Consider the following 12,786-nt stretch of genomic DNA (forward strand, 5'->3'; position numbering starts at 1 on the left):
ATCGATTTTACTTCTCTCTCGACGGTTTCCTGCAATACCTTGCCCTTGGCCACACCTTCAGGATACTCATTAAACTTCATTATCCCCTGAGTGGTTAATGCTGCAGAACAAAATCATGCATAGTATGTTGAGTGAGTGTTTTTCTTTAGGAGTGATGAAATATTGTAAACATTGGGGTGGCTAATCTCAGAAACCCAGAAGTAAAATTTTGCGTAATTGAGTCAGATATGTTACTTGCGTCTCTCAACTAGAGATTATGTATAGACTTTTATATAGGGCAGAATCATCGGTATGCCCCCCAACTTTTGGATGAATCTCATTGTCCCCACTTGTTTTTGATGCACTTATCTGATACAGTAAGTAGTTGTCCCACTGTCTTTTCCCATACAAATGGTTTCTGGGCCATTGCCATGCAAATGATCAAAGGAACCATTTCCGTGACTCCCCCTCCATGTATTAAACAAAAGTGATGTGCCCTTATTTGGTAGGGTCAAAGATTCCAAAAACGGAATTCAAGTTTGTGTCATTGAACAGGCTTGGGTAATCCAGGGACCGGATTTTGGACATTCTTAACTGTTCAAGATGTGTGATATAACTCTCTTGGTCTCTCTGTAGTAGAAACAACACTGAGGATGGGAAAATATATGTACACTAACGGTCAAAAGTTTTGGAACACCTATTCATTCAAGGGTTTTTCTAAATGTTTTACTATTTTCTACATTGTAGAATAATAGTGAAGACATCAAAACTATGAAATAACACATTTGGAATCATATAGTAACCAAAAATGTTTTAAAGAAAACAAATCTATATTATATTTGAGATTCTTCAAATGGCCACCCTTTGCCTTGATGACAGCTTTGCACACTCTTGACATTCTCTCAACCAGCTTCATGAGGTAGTCACCTGGAATGCATTTAAATTAACATTTAAATTAACAGGTGTGCTTGAAAAGTTAATTTGTGGAAATTCTTTCCTTCTTAATGGGTTTGAGCCAATCGGTTGTGTTGTGACAAGGTAGGGGGGGGGGGGGGGGGGGGGGGAGTATACAGAAGATAGCCCTATTTGGTAAAATACCAAGTCCATATTATGGCAAGAACAGCTCAAATAAGCAAAGAGAAACGACAGTCCATCATTACTTTAAGACATGGTCAGTTAATGCAGAAAATTTCAAGAACTTTGAAAGTTTCTTCAAGTGCAGTCGCAAAAACCATCAAGCACTATGATGAAACTGGCTCATGAGGACCGCCACAGGAATGGAGACCCAGAGTTACCTCTGCTACAGAGCATAAGTTCATTAGAGTTACCAGCCTCAGAAATTGCAGCCCAAATAAATGCTTCACAGAGTTCAAGTAACAGACACATCTCAACATCAACTGTTCAGAGGAGACTGCATGAATCAGGCCTTCATGGTCGAATTGCTGCAAAGAAACCGCTACTACAGAACAACAATAATAAGAGGTGACTTGCTTGGGCCAAGAAACACGAGCAATAGACATTAGACCGGTGGAAATTTGTATTTTGGTCTGGAGTCCAAATTGGAGATCTTGGTTCCAAACGCTGTTGTGAGACGTGGTATGGGTGAACGGATGATCCGGTGTGGGTGAACGGATGGTTTTTCAACAGGATAATGACCCAAGGCACCTCCATCCTGTGTAAGGACAATTTTTTGAAGAATTAGAGTGATGGAGTGCTGCATCAGATGACCTGGCCTCCACAATCCCCCGACCTCAACCAAATTGTGATGGTTTGGGATGAGTCGGACCGCAAAGTGAAGGAAAAGCAGCCAACAAGTGCTCAGCATATGTGGTAACTCCTTCAAGGCTGTTGGAATAGCATTCCAGGTGAAGCTGGTTGAGAGAATGCCAAGAGTTTGCAAAGCTATCAAGGCAAAGAGTGGCTATTTGAATAATCTCAAATATAAAATATTTAGATTTGTTTAACACTTCTGGTTACTACATGATTCCATATGTGTTATATAATCATTATTCTACAATGAAGAAAATACTAAAAATAAATAAACAGTTGAATGAATAGGTGTTCTAAAAACTTTGGCCCAGTAGTGTATGTCATGTGTCAATATTCCACAAAGTCATACTCGTATGCTTCAACCCTTCTATTCATCAAACTAGTAGATCCTGGGTGAAAAACAACACGGCAGTATAAGAAGAGTACAAAACACAAGGTGAAAGAAAAAACATGATTTGGGGGGGGTGAATTCATTAACTAATGTTGCCAAAGAGGATGCTAGTGTGTTTTGTTTTGAAGTCCCACTCTCCAGCCTTACTCTGTCAAGCCATCAGTGCAGTTAGCGTTAGCAGCAGCAGGCTAACTTACATTTCTTTGTACTTTAAACCAGGAAACATGAAAGGAAGAAAATGTTAGAAAATAATTAAAAATAAGTCTAAACTGGTCTGTAAAAGATGAGCATGCTTGTTAAATTATCCACGGGTTCACCTGGATATTGCCATACTTGCTCTCCTGGCATTGCCATACTTGTGTGAAAATAATATTTAGCTAGCTACATTGATTGCTATGGATACGCCAGGTGGTCACGGACACAGAAATATAATTTATTATATTTCTATCATGTGGGAGCTGCTCTTCTTATGCTCTGATCAGAATGATCATTTTTTATGAATAAATAATGAAACTATTTGGTGAAAGACACCCTTTCTCAGAATTCTTACATGTGTGGACCTGATTTATATAATCTATTAAAGCATAAACACAAAACGTGTTCACATTCGCTGATAAAAAAACAACCACTGAATATTTACATATGCACCTACAATTTCTGACAAATTCATACTAGTCTGTACAGTATCTATAGCTGACATCATTCTCAGAGCATGTATCAAGGCAGGAGTGGTCTCATCAGAAGACATGGTCAAAACTGAAGTAAAGGCGTGTCAGGACCCGGTTACGAACCCGGGTCTCCGGAGTGAGAAACAGTCACTTAACCTACTGAGCCACGAATAGTCAGCAGAACCCAGAAGATGAGGCAGACACAGCAGTACTTGAGATGGTGTATTTAATGAAGTAAAAAGAGAAGTCCTTCAGGAAAACATGTAACTCCACAACCTCAAAAGGAATTCCACAAGAACAAAGGTAATCCTCCAAGACAAAAAGGTAAATCCACAAGGTGGTAGGTATAGCATAAAAAGCCTCAAAAGATACTCAAAAATAAATGAACAAAAACAGAATTCCACAAGCGAGTCCACCGGGATCAACAAGCGTTCACAGAATACTAGGGCTGGGTGCTAACATACAAACACAGAGCAAAGAACTGAAGGAAAACTAAGGGTTTAAATACAATCAGGGGAAACGAGGCACAGGTGCAAATAATAATGGGGATCAAGGGAAAACAAAAGGTCAAAAAGCACAATGGGGGCATCTAGTGACCAAAAACCGGAACAACCCTGGCCAAATCCTGACAAGGGGTGCCTACTCTGCAAGTAGTCCTATCCTCAACACATCATAAGTTATTCGTGGCTACATTTATACAGACAGCCCAATTTTGATCCTTTGCCGAATTATTGGCAATAAGTTGACAAATATTAGAATTCAGCTGCCTGTATGGCTCCAAAAACGCAATGAGAGGCTCCTGAGCTCAATGAGAGGCTCCAACCAGCCATGTGAACCCATCATTGCCTGATGCAACTTTGAATAGAATTGGCACAGGTACATTTACACCAAATGTCATATTCCATTACATATGTGATACATACGCACATGCACATCCTATTTTCTAGTCATAATTGTCTCTTTGTTGTGGTTTGAGCATGTACAATATGTACATGGATTGCTCTGGAGTAAGATACTGTATGAAAAAACACCGAAAGGGTCACTGTCTCTGTTCAGCAGCAACAGCCTCCACAAAAAACTCCAGGAAGAGTAGCCGCTGCCTTGGCAGGAACTAATGGGGATCCATAATAAACCCCAGGAAGAGTAGCTGCTGCCTTGGCAGGAACTAATGGGGATCCATAATAAACTCCAGGAAGAGTAGCTGCTGCCTTGGCAGGAACTAATGGGGATCCCTAATAAATACAAAAAATAAAAATACTGCAGAGGGAGCACGCCCCCATCCACATCGACGGGGCCACACATCACTGACAACCTGAATTGTTCCATCCACACAGACAGTATGGAGAAGAAGGCGCAACAGCACCTCTTCAACCTCAGGAGGCTGAATAAAGCCAGCTTGGCCCCTAAAACCCTCACAAACTTCTACAGTGGCACCATTGAGAGCATCCTCAATGGAATGGCTGGTAGCCTAGTGGTTAGAGCGTTGGACTAGTTACCGAAAGGTTGCAAGATCGAATTCCCGAGTTGACAAGGTAAAAATATGTATTTCTGCCCCTGAGCAAGGCAGTTAACCCACTGTTCCTAGGCTGTCATTGAAAATAAGAATTTGCCTAGTAAAATAAAAAAAATCCTGTTGGGCTGTATCACCACCTGGTAAGGCATCTTTAACCGCAGGGCTCTCCAGGGGGTGGTGCCTGCCCCCCCACCAGGACATCTACAACACCTGGTATCACAGGAAGATCATCAAGGACCTCAGCCACCCAAGCCACAGCCTGTTCACCCTGCTACTATCTAGGAGGCGGAGACAGTGCAGGTGGGACTTCTCCAGGCCATTGGACTGTTAAAAAGTCACCACTAGTTGGCCTACGCCCAGTACCCTGCCCTGAACTTTAGTCACTGTTACTAGCCGGTATTCGAGACTGCTGCCCTATGGACATTTATCATTGAATACTCGTCACTTTAATAGTGTTTACATAGCGTTTTACCAACTGTTTTTCTTTTGAAGCCAGAAGGAGGCTAGTATTAGTTACATTTATGCCTTCACTCGAGTATGGGGATATTTTATATACGAATGCTTCCACTCAGTTTTTGATTTCGTTATACTCTTGTGAATTCTATGGTTTTTACTAGATTACATGTAGTTTTTCATGTTGTTTGTCTGTAATTTTTGTAATGACTTGGTGCTGCTGATCTTGGCCAGGACGCTCTTGAAAAAGAGATTTTAAATCTCAATGAGCCCTTCCTGATTAAATAAAGGTTTAACAATAATAATAATTATAATAATAATAAACTTAATATGTATGTACTGTATTCTAGTCAAGGCTCATCCTATAACTGTTGCTGTACACAATTGTTTTTATTCATATACTGTCCAAAATGTCTATACGCACAATCATATACATATATATTTATAGTCCGGACTCTGACATTGCTCGTTCTAATTTGAATTATTTTATATTTATTTTGGGTATTCGGGTGTATTGTTTGGCATTACTGCACTGTTGAACACAAGCATTTCACTACACCCGCGATAACATCTGCAAAATATGTGTACGCGACCAAAACAATTTGATTTAATTTTGAATGGATTAATGATGTGAGCTCCACACTCCAACCCAGTAGGCGGCGACAACGCAAATACTTTTGTTACGGTAAAGCTAACAATAAACTGAAAAGACGCTTCACCCCAATGTTCCTAAATGGTCTTTGTTTTGGGTCCATTGATCGCCCTCAATCGGTACATTTTGTGAAAAAGGAATTCTAAACATATGTATGACAGGTATGTCGCTACTCAACATCTCTTGTATTAGCACGTTTATATACTCCCCTTGCAATTTCCCAGCAAGCTTGTTTAGTAGCTAGAATGAATGTTAGTTGTCTGTAACCCTTCTTACCACCAAACGTCTTTGTGGTGTTGTGATAACAATCAGTTTGCCAAATCTAAAGGCCGATAGTTTTGCCAATACTCCTACTGTGGTAAATTACAGTGTAAAAGGGCATATCATTGTAGCTAACAGCAACATGAATGTTAATTTATTTAAGTAAAACCTCGTAAAGATGGAAGAAAAGCAGTATACGTCACTGACGGTTCCTACGGATTATCTCCAACAGTGGTGAGTTGTCCTCCGAACGCGTTGGTGTTGGGAGGTTTTTGCATAAAATACAAATGTTGTGGAGTGTCAGTGTGGAGGTCTCCATCAACATGTATTAAATAAAGCTAATTTTGCAACAACTGTCAAAACAGTTCCTATCGCCATGGCCTACAGCAGGCTATGTATTCATGTCATTATTAGACAAAGCATGCCCCCCCCCCCCCCCCCCCCCCCCAACTCTGTACTTTTTAAAATTAAGAAACAATTATGATCCTGTGAAGACAAACCGGCAGGAAGGCAGACATTTCTACATGGTACAATGTACATGATTAAATAATGATTTGCAAAGAAAAAAACTAATTGGAAGTTTATATGCGAAGTTACTCTATGGATGCAGAGTGAGGTGACATGTCATTGATAGGCCATTTACATTTAACTACAGTAATCCTAGACGTTAAAACATATGCATTCTTACAACATGATCACTAATAGCACACGCACCCATGTCAAATCCAAAAGTTGGGCCATGAAATGTTTTCTGACCAGGAAACATGAGACGTCAAACCAATGTGTGTGTGTGAAATGTATTCTAGGAGCATGGACAGTTTCTCTATGGACCCTCAGTCATTTCTTTGTCTTCCTGGTTTGTCACCTCTCTGGACAAACCCCCTTTGAAAACAATAGAAGATGGTGTCACCCCAGTCTGTTTCTTTTGTCTTATGGACCTGTAGGTACCAGTCCACCCAGCAGCACCCCCAAGCTCAACATGTGATGCAGTACCATAACACGGGCCATATGGGTCATTACATGGAGGGATCCAGAGAGGACCGGGTCATGACGGAGCTGTCGGTCCACCAGGACCTCCCTGTCCACCAGGAGCTGGACTTCCATCACGACTTCCATCAAGAGCCAATCGTCCAACACGATCAGCCTGTGGATACATCACAAGGTATGTGATGACCGCCCCCCCCCCCTCCCCTCCCTCCCTCCCTCCCCTCCCTCCCTCCCTTCCTTCCCTCCCCTCCCTCCCTCCCTCCCTTCCCTCCCTCCCTCCCTCCCTTCCTTCCCTCCCTCCCTCCCTCCCTCCCTCCCTCCCTCCCTCCCCTTACTTAGCCATGCTGTCTGCCATGTTTGCGTGGTCAATATTTGTACAGCTCTATTTGTTGTGCGCTCTCTCCTCTGCGTACACATTTCCCCAGTCCCCACCACCCTGGTGTTAACATGAACTGATCTATCCTCACCCTAGTGCTGTTCCAGTAATCAATCCAATTATATTTGTCTGGCACCTTCCACAGAATCATTGGGCGTGTCTGAGATTGACTACGGTGCAGTCGGACTGCACAGGATCACTGATTTTTTATAAATCCCCTTTGGCTTCCCGGATAATCACTCATTATGAGATCAAGAGTTGCGATTCTGCACCTCGCCTCAAATGGATTCCCCTGCAAACCTGTTCATTTTCTGTCTTTTAGCTCCGACGCCAGGGAAGAGAAAGAGAGGTCGGCCTCCCAAACAGAAGCCGGGGGAGGGCCAACCGCAGGAGGACTACGATCAGGCAGAGGCCCTGAAGAAAGCCAAAAGGACCCTTAACCGTTTCAATGGCATGTCAGTGGACGAGGTTATGGCCAAAACCCTGCCAGATATTATTGACCACAACCTGGACATTTTGATAGTGAGTTTTAACATCATCTAATTTGTGAAATTTTCAGACTGGTGATGTTGAGTAGGGCTGTTTTATGTAAAGTTTGGCCATTTAAAAAAAAATCTGTACCATTAGTAATGATAGGCCATTCTACCCTGATGATAGCCCATGGAATACACCATTCTATCCTAATGATAGCCCCTGGAATACACCATTCAACCCTGATGATAGCACATGGAATACACCATTTTACCCTAATGATAGCCCATGGAATACACTATTCTACCCTAATGATAGCTCATGGAATACACCATTCTACCCTAATGATAGCCCATGGAATACACCATTATACCCTAATGATAGCTCCTGGAATACACACCATTCTACCCTAATGATAGCTCCTGGAATACACACACCATTCTACCCTAATGATAGCTCCTGGAATACACACACCATTCTACCCTGATGATAGCTCCTGGAATACACACACCATTCTACCCTGATGATAGCCCATTGGATCAAACACCATTTTTCATTAGATTAAACCCATGTACTACGTATGTGTTGTGAATTTGAATCGAATCAAAAATGACTAGCATTTTGCAATAATAATTTATGATCCCTTTCTCAGATTGGTATCAATCCAGGACTGTTGTCAGCCTACAAGGGACGACATTACCCAAACCCAGGAAACCATTTTTGTACGTAGCACTCACTTCAATTTCCATACATACATACAGAGTACTGTAATACCACATACTGACTGCCTGATTAGGGTCATGCTCATTAGGGCACAACAAAGCAAAACATTGTGCAGCGGAAGAAAAAAAAACAAGACATTCTTGTTGGACGAGTTCAAACGGTACCTCCTCTCTTTGACTCGTTTTAGAACGCTTTCTTCCATTTCGTGCCTAGTGAACACAACCCCCGTTATTAGTAACAGTATGATGAAAGTGATTGAGCATTGTTTTTGTTTTGGACCTTAGGGAAATGCCTGTTCCTCTCTGGTCTTACTGATGAGCAGCTCAACCACATGCACGATCTGAGCCTGCCAGAGAAGTATGGCATTGGCTTTACCAACATGGTGGAGAGGACAACGCCAGGAAGCAAAGACCTCTCAAGGTGTCAAACCTATAGTAATAAACCTATAGTAATAAAAAAAGCACAGATGTCATTAAATATCCATGATGCATTTTCTTTCTAGTTACAATTGTCGTCATGGTTATTGGTTCATAGTCGTCATGGTTATTGGTTCATTGTCTAGGCTAACTTTGTTACTATATCTACAGCAAAGAGTTTCGTGAAGGAGGCCGGCAATTAGTGGAGAAGCTGAAGAAATACAAGCCACTAATCGCAGCTTTCAACGGAAAATGTGAGCACATTTTTAAAGAGGATATCAGTAATTACAATTATAGTTTATGTTTTGTCTTTTACAGATAAAAACAGAAATACTTGTCATTTCGACAAAAGTTAGACCCACATAATTTAATGATGATATTCATTGCATTACGGTCTGGTTCGATTCCAGGCTGTATCACAGCGGTCTAAGGCACTGCATCTCAGTGCTAGAGGCGTCACTACAGACACCCTGGTTCAAATCCAGGCCGTATCACAACTGGCCGTGATTGGGAGTCCCATAGGGCCGGTGCACAATTGTCCCAGCGTCGTCTGGGTTTGGCCGGTGTAGGTCGTCATTGTAAATAAGATTTTTTTTCTTAACCGACTTGCCTAGTTAAATTACTCTTCTTCGGCAGGTATTTACGAAATTTTCAGCAAAGAGATCTTTGGAGTGAAGGCAAAGAAACTCGAGTTTGGCTTACAGCCGTACAAAATCCCAGAAACCGAAACAGTAAGTAGTTTTACCAAAATACACTGAACCAAAATATAAAACGCAACATGTAAAGAAAGTGTTGGTCCCATGTTTCATGAGCTGAAATAGAAGATCCCAGAAATGTTCCACACACAAGCTTATTTCTCAAAAATGTTGTGCACGAATGTGTTTCCATCCCTGTTAGTGAGCTTTTCTCCTTTGCCAAGATAATCCATCCACCTGACAGGTGGGCGAGCGGTTTGCTGATGTCAACATTGTGAATAGAGTGCCCCATGGTGAGGTTATGGTATGGGCAGGCATAAGCTACTGACAACGAACACAACTAGATTTTATCGATGGCAATTTGAATGCACAGAGATTGTCGTGCCATTCTTCCACTGCCATCACCTCATGTTTCAGCATGATAATGCACGGCCCCATGTCGTAAGGATCTGTACACAATTCTTAGAAGCTGAAAATGTTGCAGTTCTTCCATGGTCTGCATACTCGCCAGACATGTCACCCATTGAGCATGTTTGGGATGCTCTGGATCGACGTGTACGACAGCGTGTTCCAGCATGTTCCCGCCAATATCCAGCAACTTCGCACAGCGATTGAAGAGGAGTGGGAAAACATTCCACAATCAACAGCCTGATCAACTCTATTTTGAAGGAGATGTCACGCTGCATGAGGCAAATGGTGGTCACACCAGATACTGACTGGTTTTCTGATCCACGCCCCCCCCCCTTTTTTTTCAAGGTATCTGTGACCAACAGATGCATATCTGTATTCCCAGTCATGTGACATCCATAGATTAGGGCATAATTAATTTATTTCTATTGACGGATTTCCTTAAAATCTTAAATTGTTGCATGTTGTGTTTTTATATTTTTGTTCAATATAGTAACTAGTCGCACATGTTTGTATCCATTCTCTCATTGTCTGTTCCTACTGTTGTTTTGGGGTCTGTTCAAGAGGGTACAACTTTATAGATTCAGAAATGTATTGTAGATCAAGTTTAGCGTTATGTCACGTAGAGCTGTGAGCCGTGTCGTCTCCAAACATTTCTACCTGCAACGTTGCGATTGTCTTCACTCATTGCATACATCCTAGGTGTGCTACTTGATGCCTTCGTCAAGCCCCCGCTGTGCCCAGTTCCCCCGCGCTCAGGACAAGGTTCACTTCTACATCAAGCTGAAGGAGCTACGGGACAAGATCAAAGGTGTGGTCTCAGTGGCCCGCGAGGTGCAAGAGACTGAGTACCACTTCGACTTGGGACTTGCCAAAGGTAAAATAATGGTCATGACGGAGTTAAGAGTTGCCACACTTCAAAGTCTTGTTCACGCTGCTATTTCAGAACGAACATGAGAAACCCGTTAACTGAATCTCTGATATATATACTGAATATAATGCCATTGATAAGGATGCCATCATGCGCTTCATGTTACGCCAATTATATTCAGTCATGTGGTGTACATTCAAATGATAAATGAGGGTGTGCTCTCTAGATTGGCAATCGTGTTGAAGAGCAGTGTTGTTGATCACTAATCTTGTATTTCCTGTACCACTGCTACAGAGGATGCTAAGAGGATGGCCATCAAGGAGGAGCAGGTGGATCCTGAGTACGAGACCTGCGACGGGGAGCGCGAGGAGGCAAGGCAAAGCACAAGCTACTGCAACATTTCCTCCACCAAAGAGACCGGTGAGAGCAAGTTTCTGAAGAGTGTTTTTTTTTGTCTTTCGTTAGTGCATCTCGGCTGATAGGAAAATAGACCCTAAAGATGAATGACTTCATACAGCTGTTGGTTTGTTAAAGGGTTACTTCAGGATTTAGTCAATGAAGCCCTTTACCTTCTAACCCTGAGTCAGATGACCTTAATCTACTGACCCAGAGTCAGATGAAGCCCTTTATCTAGATGAAGTCGTGGATACCATTTTTACATCTGAATAAATTGTTTGTTTTTTATACTCCTTTTAGCAATGCCCAGTAAGGACCAAGCCCAAGCTACACCATTGAACCACATGCCATACGACCAGTGGATGACACAGTCGTTTGCAGACCAGATACCGGACATTAGCTGTAACAGTAGCAATGTAGCTCAACCTCATTTGGGAGCAGAAACCTTTTGAAGAAGGCCCCCGCAAGAAAGTCATTGGGTCACACCGTTTCTGAGGCATCATAATGCATGCGTCACACTAGAAGGAAGATGGAGGAGAAATGGCCCATCTTGACTGGACTCCTGTTTTTCAAATTCTCTCTTTAAAACACAGCCCATTTTATTCCCCATTAATTTTTATAACTATTTATTGCATTTCATACAGCATGTGTCCAGTGTCTTATTTTTATATTTTTAAAGAATGGGATTTTGTTGTATCCCTCACATGTGGAAGTGTAATTGTGCTCTGGAATTTTTAAGTTTGTTATTACAGAGATATTAAATCAGTTGTACAACTGACATTGACAGTTATTTTGTGGAATCCGGAACTTAATGATGTACATGGTTCATTATGACTTGTAAAGTGATCAAGTTGAATGAAAAAGATAGGTGCCTGACAGTTCCAAGACGAAATGGGCCGTATTCATCAGGGCACACCGTATGAAAACATAATGCAACGGAACATTTAGTTTTTCTTATTGGACAAATTCAAATAGTACCTCCCCTGTTTGCTTCTGCTTTGTCTAGTGAATTCAACAGTGGAAAGCTTTTAAAGAGAACTGGAATAACAGGGAGGAACGGAAATGCTTAGAGTTTTGTTATAGTGTGCCCTAATGAACACGGCCCTATTTTCCGTCTCCTGGCTTCACAGCCACCTTTTCTAGGTCCCAGCAGTTTTCTCCAGGCCATTTTAAAGACGGTTTCAGGTGAAGGTAGCCACAGTTTCCTCCTTATGACTGATGATCATGACGTTATATCATTCATCTGACCTCCAAACCATATATTGATCTTCAGCAGAGCAACGGAGTTTATAATTTACTAAACAAGACGGACATCTTACAATGTCAAACCAGAATATGTCCCTGGACGCAGAATCAAATCACTCCTTTCATTATACAGAAATAACCATGCCTTGTCTTATGACAAATGTTTAGAGGACCACCAATGCTAGTCCCTGGATGTTGCATAACGCGTTCAGCCAATCAGGTTTCAAAACGCTACCGTGGACCTACGGGTCATGGAATGGATGCCTCTGCCACAGGAGACTAGATGTGTATTAATTCCGCTGATTCTGTTGCAAAACGTTTATTAAAGGGAAGCAAACAAAACGGAGAAGGACCCATCTAAATTTGTTCAGTAGAAACTCTGGTTTTGCCCTGTTTGCTTCCATTTGGTTCTGAAACGGTAAACGGTTTCCATAGCAAAACAGTGACCGTTTTGGAACTAAAACTAAGTATCTATTGGAGAAATTCAGGTAGGGCCCCTTCCCGGTTCATT

At 41.9% G+C, this 12,786-nt stretch overlaps 1 protein-coding gene across 2 annotated transcripts; it reads left to right on the forward strand.

Annotated features, from left to right (window-relative positions):
* The first annotated feature begins 5,430 nt into the window (after nt 1-5,430).
* LOC110521257 (G/T mismatch-specific thymine DNA glycosylase) lies at nt 5,431-12,022 on the forward strand. 2 transcript variants are annotated; one of them, XM_036969172.1, is made up of 11 exons: nt 5,431-5,587; nt 5,851-5,921; nt 6,632-6,849; nt 7,373-7,572; nt 8,174-8,243; nt 8,529-8,664; nt 8,832-8,914; nt 9,297-9,391; nt 10,466-10,640; nt 10,929-11,054; nt 11,331-12,022. In XM_036969172.1, the coding sequence occupies exons 2-11, from the start codon at nt 5,866-5,868 to the stop codon at nt 11,480-11,482; spliced, it is 1,311 nt and encodes a 436-aa protein (XP_036825067.1). In that variant the 5' UTR covers nt 5,431-5,587; nt 5,851-5,865; the 3' UTR covers nt 11,483-12,022. The 2 variants fall into 2 exon arrangements, with proteins under 2 accessions (XP_036825067.1, XP_036825068.1); XM_036969173.1 differs by lacking the exon at nt 5,851-5,921 and having other exon boundaries at nt 5,440-5,587.
* The last annotated feature ends 764 nt before the right edge of the window (nt 12,023-12,786 follow it).

This window comes from Oncorhynchus mykiss, chromosome 30 (genome assembly GCF_013265735.2).
Source record: "Oncorhynchus mykiss isolate Arlee chromosome 30, USDA_OmykA_1.1, whole genome shotgun sequence".
Classification (NCBI taxonomy): domain Eukaryota; kingdom Metazoa; phylum Chordata; class Actinopteri; order Salmoniformes; family Salmonidae; genus Oncorhynchus; species Oncorhynchus mykiss.

Coding starts and splice junctions, on each gene's coding strand:
- LOC110521257 (XM_036969172.1), top strand. CDS start 5,866: ATGGAAGAAAAGCAGTATACGTCACTGACGGTTCCTACGGATTATCTC. Junction 5,922..6,631: donor ACGGATTATCTCCAACAGTG/GTGAGTTGTCCT, acceptor ATGGACCTGTAG/GTACCAGTCCACCCAGCAGC. Junction 9,392..10,465: donor AAATCCCAGAAACCGAAACA/GTAAGTAGTTTT, acceptor CATACATCCTAG/GTGTGCTACTTGATGCCTTC.